This window comes from Manis javanica, chromosome 5, assembly GCF_040802235.1.
Source record: "Manis javanica isolate MJ-LG chromosome 5, MJ_LKY, whole genome shotgun sequence".
Taxonomy (NCBI): domain Eukaryota; kingdom Metazoa; phylum Chordata; class Mammalia; order Pholidota; family Manidae; genus Manis; species Manis javanica.
The window spans coordinates 3,243,643-3,257,294 of NC_133160.1; the positions used below are offsets into that span (position 1 = coordinate 3,243,643).

The 13,652-nt window shown below is 56.5% G+C and overlaps 1 protein-coding gene across 3 annotated transcripts in view; it reads right to left on the reverse strand.

The window, feature by feature from the left end:
• Window positions 1-13,652, reverse strand: part of PHACTR3 (phosphatase and actin regulator 3) — a 201,721-nt gene that overhangs the window by 63,292 nt on the left and 124,777 nt on the right. For all 3 annotated transcript variants that reach the window (XM_073236391.1, XM_037006393.2, XM_073236392.1), the window contains exons 2-3: window positions 7,123-7,284; window positions 3,379-3,456 (exon numbers count right to left, since the gene is read on the reverse strand). In XM_073236391.1, the coding sequence (XP_073092492.1) occupies window positions 3,379-3,456; window positions 7,123-7,284 (240 nt within the window). The remainder of the gene's footprint in view (window positions 1-3,378; window positions 3,457-7,122; window positions 7,285-13,652) is intronic.

Sequence of the window (13,652 nt, forward strand, 5' to 3'; positions counted from 1 at the left end):
GAAGTCACTCGGGGGCACATACAACGTCTGGGACAGATGAGCGGGCAGGCTCCTGTCCTGACTGGGGCGCCGGGTGGAGGGGCCGGAAGGCTGGCAGCCCTTGCCTGTCACAGGGGTATCCAGGGAGGATGGCAGAAGCAGCGAGGACACAGAGAGGCTAGGGGTCACCTTTCCCGGGCCCCCATATGCAGCACTGGTCTCATAACAGCACACAGATCCTGTGCAGGTTCCAGCACTTTGCTTACCAGACTTCCGGAGTGAGGGGAGGGGGTGCCAGAGTGGGTCGTAAAACACACCTGTTAATAGTATCGTGACACACACCCGGGGGAGAGGGGAGGGCACGCCGCGCCTTGGACATAGGCTCACCTCCCAGGGGCTGTAGGCTCTCCTCCGTCACTCTGCTGACTGCTTTGTGCGCAAACTCCCCGGTGACTGGGGTCAGGGATGGGCTGCACGTGTGCGCGGCAGAGGGCCTCCCAGGTTTGTCTTGGCCATAAAAGCTCAAGTTCAAGTTCTGGGGCTGCTAAGGGCTCTGGGCAGCCCTGGAGATGCGTGGCCGGAGCCCATGGGAGCCTCTGGGCTCCTCTGTCACTGTCACCCACTCAACCTCCCGGGTGCCTGCTGGGTCTGAAGTCCTGGTTGCAGCGCAGCTGCAGGCTTAGCGGGGCTGGCCACAGGGGGGCGCTCCCGGCTGCAGAGCGGTCCCTGGCTGGGAGCACGTGGTGGCAGCCGGGATGGTGCCTTAGGCGAACCCAGACCCCCGGGGAAGCCATGCACCGCTCTTACAACCCGCGAGGACAGCCTCTCTGCTGGGCTCCAGGGCCCCAGGGCAGCCCTGCGCTAGAGGGGCGCCTCAACACAGCAGGAGCCCTAGTTATCCCAACACCGGGACAAACTGGCACAGACAGGGCCTGACCTGGGGCTCGACTTCACCCCAGCGAGAAGACATTTTCTAAGGAAGTGCATGTCGGAAACAGTGCAAGGACGCATGCACTCGGGGGTCTGATCCCAAGCCCTGTAGGCGCGCTAGCACCACTGCATGCCTTAGAGGTAATGTCACAGTGAAGCATTCCAGCCCCCGAGTCGGGGCTGAAACGCACATCCCGGCCCTTCTCTCCCTGACCCCAGGGCCCTTCGCAGAGGCACCCCCGTTACCCTGGGCAGGTTTAATACGCCCTCCAGCGACACCTGGGCAGGTTTGCCCCAGACCCATTAGCCCTGGACGTGCTTGGACCCCCAGCCTCTTTCCGGGAAGTCGAATCCCCTGACTCCCTTCCCGTTGGGGAGGAGGGGAGAGGGGGGGGCGCCCTGAGCTCGCACTCGCTGCTCCTGGGGCTGGGAGACACTTCCCCATGCCCTGTATGGCTTCCCAGCCTTAGCAGCGAGTTGGAGGCACCTGGGGTGGTTCATAAAGTGGGGGTGCCTGGCCCCGCCCCTAGAGCACCCCAGGTGGTCCCAAGGTGCTGAGCTACCAGAACCAGCCAGCTCTGCCCCTGCCGCCGCTGGACCCCACTGCCGCCACCTCCCTGACGCTGACCAGCTCAGGCCCTGGTCAGGTTGTGCGGGTGCCAAGCACCTTTTCTTCCCCAGGTTCCTCTCAGCTGTGATTTTCTAGTTATGTATGAGACCATCTGAGGTTTGTTACCTGCCCGGCTGTGAGTTCTGAGACAATGCAATAGCTCACCTGCATCCTCAGCCGCTACACAGACCCTGGCACATAGCATGTGCTCAATGAAATTCTGTGGCACCAATTAACAAGTATATTTTCAACTCCTGAGGAAAACGACTGTTTCAGGCCCCCCAGTTCCTGGCTCATAATCCCTGAGCAAGAGAAACTGAGCTGCCCTACAAGGGCCAAACAGAGGCTGGCACACTACCCCCTAGGGGCCGATCCCGCCCACCCCCTGTTCCATACAGCCCACCTCCACCAGACAAAATGCAAAGATTCAGAGTTTAGGAAAGGCAAACTGACTTCTGGAAATTTCCCCTTTAATTATTCACCCTTTCCTTTGTTTTGATGGGAATCAAACCCTTGTCTTTACTCATTTCTTGGCAAAACATTTTTTTATAATAGATAATAAACAGGCCTTAAAAACAGTTTTTATTTTCCCTTCCCCCCTTCCCCAAGATCCAAAGTAAGGCTTGTTGGCCGTCTATTCAGAATGCCTGAGTTGGGAGCTGTGTATCCCATCTGAATCAAAGTAGCCCAGACTTCCTGCCTCAGCAATGACAGTCCTCCGCATCCCAGAACCGGGAGAGAGCGTAGACCTGACACCAAGCGTCCCTTTTACATGTAAAGTTGGGCTATTCGTATTAAGCAGTGTCCCGTGTAGGTTTCCCATGAATATAGCATCATCAAAATACTTCACTCTTTGAATTGAAAGATAAGCAGTGAAGTCAAAGGCTCCGACCACACTGGGTCTGTGAGCTGACAGGCCAGATGTCATGAGCTGCTTCCCTAATTCCTGGCACCCAGGCCACATCACAGAGACACTGGCAATATCTTAAGGCTGAAAGGGAAATAGAAATTTCGGATATTCACACATCCTCAGAGAATTGGTTCTTCGAGGCTAGCTTCCTCTGATCAGAAGGCAGGAACGTGGTTCAGCTGCAGAGACTTCCAAGTTGCAGCGAGGGTCTGTGAAACCCCCGCCCCGCACTGCAAGACCTCAGAGAACTAGCAAGCACGAGGGGGTCTGTCTCAGGGCTTCATGCCTCATGATCACCGGCGGCGGAATACAGGGGAACGCAAAGACTCTTGGGATTGACTGTGCCAGCAAGCAGCGTTTCTTAAAGAAGCAAAGACGGACACACAGATGCCAGTGGGATTAAGACCTCCAGACTGGGGTCCAAACAGCATCTCAGCCCTCCGGCCTTGTGACCCGGAGCAGCTACTTCCCAGACCCTCATATTTTTCATCTGCAAATTTGGGGTGAGGGCCATGCCTGGTTCTGGAGGATGCTGGGAAGACGAAGGGGGGGGCCACACTGTTAAATGGCGGTAGTAGCAGTAGGTGGCCATGGAGGCAAAAACAGCTCTGCCCAGTCAAGGACTCAGGGGTGACTGTGGAAAAGACAAAAGCCACTGCTACCCCTCGGAGCATCAGGCTTACCCAGCGGCCTGATCCACGCCCAGCTCAGGCTGGGAGCACCCACTGTCCCCAGGGAGGAGCTGCTCACAGCCCCGGGCCCCTGGACCACGTGGCTGGAACTCACCCGCGGGCCCTGACTTGGGGAATTTCTCCAACCACGAGGCCTCACTCTGGTCCAGACCTGGGCACGGACACCCCGGACGCCCCTTGCACCCTTGGTGGTTCCCGGGCCCGCGTGAGCCGCCCGACCGTGCCGGCCGCCCGCCCAGGGTGGTGAGCCCACTTACCCTGTTCCATCATCTCCAGCAGACCCTTCTTGATGAGCTCCTCCCGGCCTTGCCTGCCGGCCATCTTCTTCTCCAGCGCTGCACAACACAAACGTCCAGGTGAGTCCCCACAAAGGCTCCACGTGACCCCACCCCAGCCCACGGCCTCCAGTCACGGGGGAGGCGAGGCAGCAGTTGGCTGCAGGGAGGGCGGGTGTTGCTCAGGAACCCCAAGCTGTCTCACTAAGCCACCCACCCAGCTCGGGGCACAGGCACCAAAGAGGAGCATGCCAACCGGACCATTGAAGGTGGTGATTCCCGTGATTCATCTGAAAAGCAGCACCTCGTATACCACCCTCTAAACTAGCTCCCCCTGCCCATTTGACCCTCTGCAAATTGCTCCTTCACTTCCCAGCCCAGCAGCACCCTGCCTCTGTCCCAGGACCCCAGGCACTTTGCAGTGGGTGTGCAGCCTTTGCTGAACACACCTGACTGCTCTTCACATCTACTCACAGGCCGGCGCACCTGCCCTACCACACTGTCCTCCAGAAAGGATTCACCACACAAACGAGGTGGTGGGGGGCAGCCAAGCACCCCCCCCACCGTCCACTGACCCCCGCGAGCAATTTTCGCCAACTTCCCCTCAGAGGAGCCCTTCCCACTCCATCCGAGAGCCAAACACTCCAGCAGCCACCCCCTCAGCCTCCCCGCCTCCCCCCACAAGGCAGGGGCTCGCTCTGCATGATTATCTGCTGCTTTTCTCCACTGGTCCAGAAGCCCATTTGCCTGCAGTAGAGCCCAGCTTCCAAATACAAACCTATGTAATTCCTCAGTCCCTTTCTCTCAAAGATGTAGACAAAGTTCCAGCTACTAAGCCTGGACTGTAAAGGGCCCAGGGTCCCTCTCACGAGAGGCAGGCTGTGCTGGAGAACAAAACAGTCAGCCCACCCCTAGTGGCTGAGAACAAACGGGGAATAATGACAAAGTTATTTCATGTATTCACAAATATTAACTGAGCACCTACTATGTGCCAAGCACTAAGCTAGTGCTGGGGAGTTACTGCGGAGCAGAACCGACTCAGTGCCCTTCAGGCAGTGTGGGCTCTCGCAGGGAACAGACGGTGATGACAAGGTGATTCAACTGATTAAAACTAATGAGCATTTATGGAGCACCTGCCACATGCCAAGTACAGGGGAGCAAGAAAAGGCACAGCCTCTGCCTGTCGGCCAGCGCTTTGGAGAAGAAACGTCTACAAATAGATCACTGGAATGATCTAGAACCAGAGGGCCCTGGGGAAGGGGTTCTGGGGAGCTGGGCTGGCCTGGAACATCCGGGCGGGCTGCCCTGAGGGTAGTTGCTCTGAGCACTTTAGGATGAACAGAGAAAACCCACACGTATCCAGAAGACATTTTCAGGCAAAGGGAGCATAATTTCCTTTCTGTAGTCCAATTTCCAATCCAATTTCCAGGTGCCAGAAATATGGGTAAAACTGATGAATTGAACTTTGACCCCAGGAGGTTCAGGGAGAGAGGCTGCCGTCCAGCCTAAAGATCAGAAATGAGCAGGATGCGGGCAAAGGCCGAAGAACGGAGGGGTCCAGCTGGTGACTGGCGCTGGGTGGTGCCCATGGGCCTGGCTCGCCCTCATGCCTGCTGTCCCCAGGCCACTGCCCGCGCCACCCCCCAGGGCAGCCACAGGGGCCGCCTCCCGAACCGCCAGGTTTTGAGCCCAAACCACTGTATGTTTCGTTTTCCTCTTTAAATCAGCTTTATTTTTATTCCACCTCACGATAACCAGCAATGACTGTGAAATTAGGAATCTGCTATGCTGTAATAAATGACATTTTGGGGGGAAAAGAATGGTTTAAAATAAATAAAATGTAGTCCTGTTCCCTGGATTTCCAAATGCTTGATAAAGGGCCCAAACATGGGGCTAACATGCCTAAAAGTGGGGATACTGCAGGTATTAAGCCTCAATGCCCCTATAGGAGCCACACAGCATCTGATGAACTTACCCGGGGGGCCCGGGAGTGCGGAGCCCTCAGAGTAGGCAGCTCAGCCTGCCAGTCCCACGGTGCACAGAGCGTCAGGGTGCCCCCGGGGCCACAGAAGTCACCCTGTTCCGGCTGCCTCAGCCTGTCACTGATGCACAGGTGTGCCCCCTAACCCAGAAGTGCATGGGCTGTTCCCACTGCTGCGATCCTTTCCCCTGCTTTTCTCAACGGGGCCAGTTATAGCTCAGCTCAGCGCTGCTTTCTCACCCGGGTCTTCTTGGGCCACCCAACCCAAAGCAACCCGCATCCTCCCCGCACCCGCTCGGCCCCCTGGGGGGGTGCCTGGGTCGTGATGCCTCGTCTGCATGCGCCCTTGCTCCCTACCCACGGCCCTGCCCTCCACTCAGCAGGACGCTCTGAGCAGGGCCTGAGTCCTCTGTCCACCCTGTGCCCGGCACAAGGGCTGCTCCAGACTCACTAAGTAATGATGTTTGCTCTGCTTTCCTTCTTGACAAGGAGAATCTGTTAATCAACTTCTTGGGAGTCAAACATAATTTAGGAAGATGTAAAGAGCATGAGTGGGGGACCCTCGGCTGCCATGAGCAGCCCCACTGGCTTCACCTCTACCCTCTTCAGAGCCTTGGACTCCATGCTGCTCCACGGCTGGGAGGAAATGGAGACCCTGGGCTCCGTCAGAGACAGCAGTCGGACAGGCAGTCACCAGGCCGGTCCCCAGGGCCTGGAGCTGATGCAATCGGAGTGGCTCCCTCCCTGACTGAGGCATGGGGCTCGGTGGCGGGGCCCCTGGGAGCTGAGATACCGTCTCTCCTGGGTTTGCTTCTCAGGGCAAGGACACCCTGTCGTCCAGGGGCCAGACCTGAGCCAGGCGGCCAAGGTTCAAACCCCAGCTGACTGTTTGATCCTGGGAGAGGCTTGCCCTCTCTGAGCCCATTTCCTGTCCCTGAGATGGGCAGGGTCACAGGAAGAGCTCTGGCCTAGAGGGGTGGTTTTGAGGATTTACCTGGTTGCTACTGGCTATTATGGCCAGGCGTGCTGTCACCCCATGTATCCCATGGTTCAGTAACATGGGTGCAGCCGGCAGCATGGATTCAAGGGGGCGGGAGCTCAGTCTCCCGACCTGAATTCCCACAGAACTGGGACCGGAAGGGTGTAAGGATGCAGCTGGAGGTGAGTGAGGGAAGCTTCTGGATCCTTTGGTGGGAGGGCACTGGACAGGAGCGCTTCCAGGAGGCCCTTTCAGGAAGCGCTCAGGAGCCGGGGCGGCTGGCTCTGGCTTCCAGGAAGAAGACAGGCCTCCAGGTACCAAGGCAGTTGGCCAAACTATGGGCTTAGGCCTTCTGAATCGCCCAGGGGGTGCTTGGGCACAGCGGTGGGACCCAGGCCCCTGAACTCGAGTCTCTGGGGAGGGGCCCTGGCCCCAGTGCTGTCACCGCGGGCTCCAGGTGCGGGAGGGCTGTGTGCTTGTGGCCTGAGTGCAGTCGGCAAAGGGCTCATTAGCCGCCAGCCCGCACTGACCTGGGGTCTGCATTTCTGACGCGTCCCCGCTGCCTCATGTGCCCTCAGGCCTGGGCACTGAGTGGGTTACCAGCGTGCCAGGTGCTGATCTGCCCCAGCCAGGTGGGACCTGGAAGAGCCAGTGGTGGAGCTGACCTGGAGCACAGCCTGCCCCTCCCTGTGGAGCCTGGGAAGCCCACAGTGGCAACGGGAAAGCACGGTGACCAGGACACCAGGCCTCCCCTCCCTGCACTCACCCGACGTCGTCTGCTTCAGTTTCTCGTTCTTCTTTTTCCTCCATTTCCAGGGTTTGAAGATCCTGCCCAGGGTGGCCAGCTTGCTGTTCCTCCTCACGGGGGGAGTGCGGATCCCTGAGACCAGATGCTCGGGGTGCGCGGGCGGTGTTTGGTCCATCTCATCTGGAAGAGGAAAACCCAGGGAGAGCTCCAGTGATCGCCCATCCCACAGGCCTCCTGGGGGACCCGAGGTGACTCCCCTCACCCTGAGGGGCCACCAGTGATTCTCCAAGGCCTGGAGCTCAAGAGCGTGGTCAGAGCAACGGAGACCCTGGGGCCCATCCAGTTTGGTGCACACGTCAGCTCACAAGTTTGTGCTGTCTCCCTTCTGTGCGCTCATCCCCCCTGCAGCACCCAGCCCACCGGAAGCCCCCACCCGACTTTGCCTTCGGCCATGGCTATTTGAAGACTTACCAGATTCCCTGATGAGGCATCTCCCACCCCAGGACCTTTGCTCATGCTATGCCCTTTAAGAGGGTGCTGTTCGCCCTCCTGGCTGCTGCTTTGCCTCGTAAACTTCAGCTACTCAGCTAAGCCTGGCCTCCTGCAGGAGCCTCGACCTTCCCCGTCCCAGTGGAGGTCCTGTCCCCTGCCCTACGCTCCTGAAGCTACTCATCCTGGCAGCACACAGGCCTCTGGGTACCTACCCTCCCGCTCAGCTCCGCTCTCTGTCTTGGGCCCCAGCAGAGCTGGCCGTGCCCCTCAGGGAACAGCTGCAGACTGGGCAAGTCCATGAATGGACAAAGGGAAGCAGCTCTCCTTTGGGGCACTTCCTTGTTCAGAAAACTAGGCCATTTTGTACATTCTGTGGGGTGCATGACAGGCATCCAAGGAAGCTCATGGCACTGCCCTTGCCATGCAAGAGGCCCGTGTGGGGTACAAACTACACACCCATCGACAGGGCGCTGGCTAAGTCATCGGCCTGCTCCTCAATGACCCGTGTACAGAGACAGAAATAAATAAAGCACACCGGTATGTGCAGATGGGAAACCTAGCCAAGGTAAACTGCTCGGTTAAAAAAATACCAGCATGCAAAATCACACAGGGTCTGCTCCCAGTGTGAGAAAAGGGGTCACAGCCATGCCCATGCTGGGATATGCAGAGAAAATGTCTGTGGGACCCTCAAGAAATGGTACACATGCCACTGGGAGCCTGGGAGAGAGGGAGATGTGCATGATACCATGGGCCATTTTGTAGTGCAAGATGTGTATTATTTTTTAAGAAAGGAGATTAGTTAGAATAGAAAACAAAATGCAACTAACAGAATGGTAATGTTGGAGAACTGTGTGGAACAGACCAGCATCAGCTCGCCCCAGACCCCAGCTACAGGCACAGCTTAGACTAGGCTTCAAGCCATCTCCAAGATAGGACTGAGAAAACATGCCTAAGTTGCCCCAAATCCTTCCTGGGACAGGGAAGGGGCATTTTTTCTAAGTGCCAAGGACCTGGAACCCCTACAGCCTCTCAGTCTTAACCTCCCGAAGTCACTTGGGTGGAAGTTCACAGACCCGCCAGTGTTCCCCAATACGGCTGCTGGCAAGTGCGCCTGGACCCTGACTGGGACACCCATTGCCCAGTCCCTGAGGCCCCCCTGCAGTCAGCACATGTTCAAATCCCCACTTAGGGGGTTAATTCACCTGCTGCTGCCGGTGAGAAGGGGCTGGGAGCCCGAGTCTATACCGAGTCAAGAAGCCCCAGAGAGACCCACAGATGCCAGAAAAGCAGGGCTGGAGTTGAGAGAATACCAGGGTTCTTGGCAGAAGGAGGCCCACAGAGGGGCCTGTGATGGGCTGCTCACCACCCAGCCCAGCCCAGGGCCCCATGTGAAGGGTGCCCCAGTGGGGAGCAGCCCCAGCTGGCAGCACTGCAGCTCTCCAGGGTTGGGCTTCTAATGGGCTGTAACTGTCAGTAGCCCAAGGCCCCTGGGCAAGCCACTCGGGCCCTCTGAGCCTCAGTAACTGTAAAATAAAGGTAAAATACAGCCCTGATACCTAGGGTGGGGAGGAAGATTCACTGTGACCACAGGGAGGCTGCGAAGTCTGGAGCCATCAGTAAACATATATAATACACAATTCATTAACAGTATGTTACAATCTGTGCAAAATAATAGTATATATGTTTTAAGACTATATAGCCACTCTGATTAATATACCATGCTAGCAGATGGTAGCATTTATCTGTGGTAGAAATTTTCATGATAATTTACATCACACAAGGAACACAATAATTATTGTGACAGTTAATTGCTGCTTTCTCCGGGGCTGGCTCACCTCCATAGTAAATCTATGCTGTGGAGACTGTCATTGTTATCCATTTTACAGATGAGCATACTGAGGCTCAGAGCAGTGAGTCATTCTGCTGACTGTGGCAGCGCCAGGAACTGCTGCAGGTGGGCAGGACCCCGGTCAGCCCGACTCCAGAGACCCCTCTGCTATCTCTATGCTGCTTCCAGTATAAATTTACCACCCAGAGCAGGACCTAGTGGATGGGGCACCAACCAGAGGCACGGACCAGGAGCGTCCCAGCCAAGCAGGGCCTCACTCTAGCCTAGTACCCGAGCCTTAACTGGGGCTGGGGCTGCAGCCGTGGGTGGTTCACAAGGCAGCACCGTGTGAAGCCAAGCCCAGGAGTGACTGTGTGAGAACTTCTCTCAGCAGGTTCTGCAAACCAGTAAGACCCTAACACAGTGACTTCCTCCAGCTTGCTTCCAGCTGGAACCCCAGCACCCACCAGGAAGTGCAGGCGAGGGAGCAGGCAAGCCGGGCAGCCCCAGGGCTATCACAGGGCCCTCCTGCCACCGTCTCCCCGGCTCCACAGACCAGGCGGGCAGGATGCAGACACCCTTCTGTCCCAGAGGCAGCTGCTACCCTAGCCTTTCCCTCATCCGCCCACAGGCACCAGATGGGCACAGGACTGCCAATGCCACGTGACCCCAGGAAGTTGGCCATCCTAAAGGGAAAAGAACTGCCCAGGCCTCCCAGGCCTGCAGACTGGCTTGAAGAAGGAGACGAAGCTTCCCAGAGATGTGCGTGGGGACGATGACGCATGTCATTGCTCTGTTCACACCTCCCCTTGTTCCACAAAGAATGGGTAGCATCTTTCAGAAACACACGTACCCAATGAGATAAAATGAGTGTCTCAAGAAATCCAGAGGAAGGGGTGCCAGGACAGGCCCGTAATCTCTAGGGGTTAGAGGCACCACATGGGCACCCAAGGAAGGCACAATGAAGCTCTGAGCCTCCCAGCAGCCAAAGCAAAAAGGAGCAGCACATAGAATAAATCAGACCTTGCATCCCTCCATTTGCCACCTGTGTCACTGTGACCCTGGCCCAGGCCAAGAGCATCTCCACCCCAGAGGCCCACACGGGCCTTCTAATCAGCCTCCCCATAACCTCTTACAAATGTAACTAACCCCATCACTTTCCTGCTTACTCCCTATGGCTTCCTGGAGGTGCAAACATGTTAGCAAATCCCTCTAGCCTCTCAAACACAGCGGTACTAAGTTCCAGGGGCTTCTGTTCTCATTTAGGACCAAATGCAAATTAATCACCAAGCCTCTATAGCTCTCCAAGATCTGCTTCCGGTCGCCTGCCCACTTTATCTCCGCCCCCGTTCCCCTGCCCCATTTTATCATCATTACTATGCATTAACATTTTTGGCATCTTATGGAAACCAGTATGGTGTAGTTAAGAATATAGGTGCTGGAACCGGGCATGTGGGGATCACAACCTAGCTCTGTCACTTACTAACAGAGGCTGGGTGTCCCCCCACCCCCGCATCCTCACCCTCACCTTTGCCTTGCTTGGGACACAGGCACGGTGATTACTTGTCAGCCTGCTGTCCACAGCCTTCGCCTCTCCTCTCCCCAACCCCGATGTGCGGGAAGGGTCTTTGAAAGTTGGTTTACAGCTGAATCTCCAGTGCCTGCAATAGGCTGGGCACGTGGGAGGTGGGAACCCATATGCTCAAGGTCTTTACAGACATGGGTAGGGGTGACCCAGGGCCTGCTTGGTGTGCCAGGGGGTGGGGGGCTGACTGCAAACAGGGCCACAGATGGGTAGATGGGGCTGGGGCAGGCAGGAGGGTCCCAGACAGGAAGAAAGAGGTCAAGGGCCACTGAGGTGGCTGGGGAGGAGGACAGGGGCCAGAGCCTGGGACTTGAACTTGATTCAAAATTCAGCAGAAGCCTCTGGGGATCTTCAGCACAGAAGCTCTGATTTGTTCATTTACCAAATATTCAAGTGCTCAGCCAGGACAGACACCTTAGTCTGAGCAATCGACTCTTCAGGGGGCTGCTGTGATCAGGGGTGCAAAGCCCCGCGAGGCCGGGTCGCAGCAAGCTCCAGCAGTCTGAAAGGCCTTCAGAGAGGGCTTGTGAAGGCTGCAACTTGCAACCCAAGAGCAGAAACTGCAGGCAGGGAATTCAGTGAAGGGATCGCGTATCACCCACCTCCAGAGCAGAGGACAGGGATGTGTCACTGACCATGTGCCTGGGGATCTGAGTGGGCATGAGATGGGTGTGAGTCCTCTTGGGCAGAGTGGCCCCCACACACTCGAGGGTGGGTGTGAATGTGGGCTCATGCATATGTGCATATGCGTACATCCATCCACAAGAGTGGGCACCCACACGTGTGTGCCCACAGAGTGAAGGGAGGGCTGGGGGTATGTCCCCCTTGCTCCTCCCCAGCCTGTGAATTCTCTCAGTGTCTCTCTGCGGAACCTCCTTCCCACACTGGGGAGAACTCCCAGAGGTGCAAACACATTAGCAGATCCCTCTAGCCTCTGAAACACAGTGGTGCTAAGTTCCAGGGGCACCTCTGTCACCTGGGAGGCATTAGCAGTTAATTAACGAAAATTGTTTCTCCACATCTGTGTGAGGAGGTACAATGCGCAGCCTCAGGGCAGTGGCAGGCCTCCCGAGCTCCCCCAGTGATGGAGGGGGCAGCAGGCTGGGGCCCTGGTGCGGGTCCCTTGACAACTCCAACCCCCTCCGGTGCCCCCTCAGGCTCAGTGTTGGGTGCACTTGTCCCCCAGGACCCTACCCAGCTCCCCTGTGGATGGATCCCACAGACCTACACGTCAGGCACTGTTCTAGAACAAGGCAGGTGAAGGACACTAACGCCGCGGCCGAGCTCACTGAGCTTACGGCTGATCTCCATGACTGGGGCAGAGCCGGCTCCTTCTTCACACCTGCCCCTTCCATCCTAGCTCCGAAGGCTCTCGGGTGTCATCCTGGGATGTACTGTTTACTGCCGTCATCTGTCCCTCCCACTGGACCAAAGGAAGCTCCATGAAAACGGGAGCTGCGGCATCTTGCTCATCACACTGGGCCGGGCGCCCAGAGGTGCTCAGACACGCGCATGCTCAGCCCGCGGATGTGGGCCGTGGGGCTGCCGGTGCTGGAGCCGGGACCTGGTCCTGACCCCGCTGTCCGCCCCTTGGGGAGGCAGGACACTTCTGCTTCCTTGTCTTCCATCTACTGACTTGTCTCTGTCCTTCCGCTTTGCCAGGACACCTTCCCCCAAAACACAAAGGAAGGAAGGCCTTCCTCAAGATCCCCAGGGGCCACGTGCTGAGTGGCCGGCCTCGTAGAGAAGACAGGCCCCACTGTACCACAAAATATTGGAGCACGACTATTTGCTTGTTCGTTTCATTCATTCATTCATTCATTCATTCATTCATTCACAAATGCATTCACCAAGCACTGGGAGGCCTGCGGTGTGCCAGGGCTGCTCTGAGTTTGAGATGGAGCAGCAAACGTGACTGACATCCTGTCTCCCTGCATGAAGCTCACCTGCTTTGGAGGAGGAGAGCCAACAGGAGACAGTGAGATGACTTCAGAAAGTGATATGAGCTATGAAAGAGGCAGATAAGAATATGGGCCAACAAAGCGCAGCCCACCTGTCTTCGGTGACCCTCCCCTGTCCCAAAGAATGCACCTGGCAGTCTTACATGAACAAAACACTATGCCAGGCATGAGGCAGAACCAGGGATGCTGGATACCCCCATCCTGCTGGGCTCGCTGGCCACAGGGGAAACCAAAGTGCCTGCAATCCCCAGGAGGAGCCAAGACACAGGGTCACAAAAGCAGAGGAAACAGTTCTTCGAATCAGGAGGAAGGAAACCTCTGAGAAGGCTACTGGAGGCAGGAGTAATGCTTGAATCGGGCACTGAAGGTTGAGTAGGAATTGAATAAAAGGTGCAAATCCATAAAAGCGTGACACTGTGTGGTGTTCGGGAGATGGGGGATAATGTGGAGGAACACAAACTGATTTCCCCCGTCTCTGAGGTTCAGAAGCTGAGGAAAATTTCCACACGTAAAATTGGGATCCACACAGAAATGACCAATTTTCTATGTATGTTGACTAATGACCAGCACACACACACAAATTCCCCTACACAAAACCATCATCCATTATCTTTACCAATATAGCCTCAAAGTAAGAAGAGAATCTTTTAATTAAAACTAATATTGATCAATGAAAAAATAG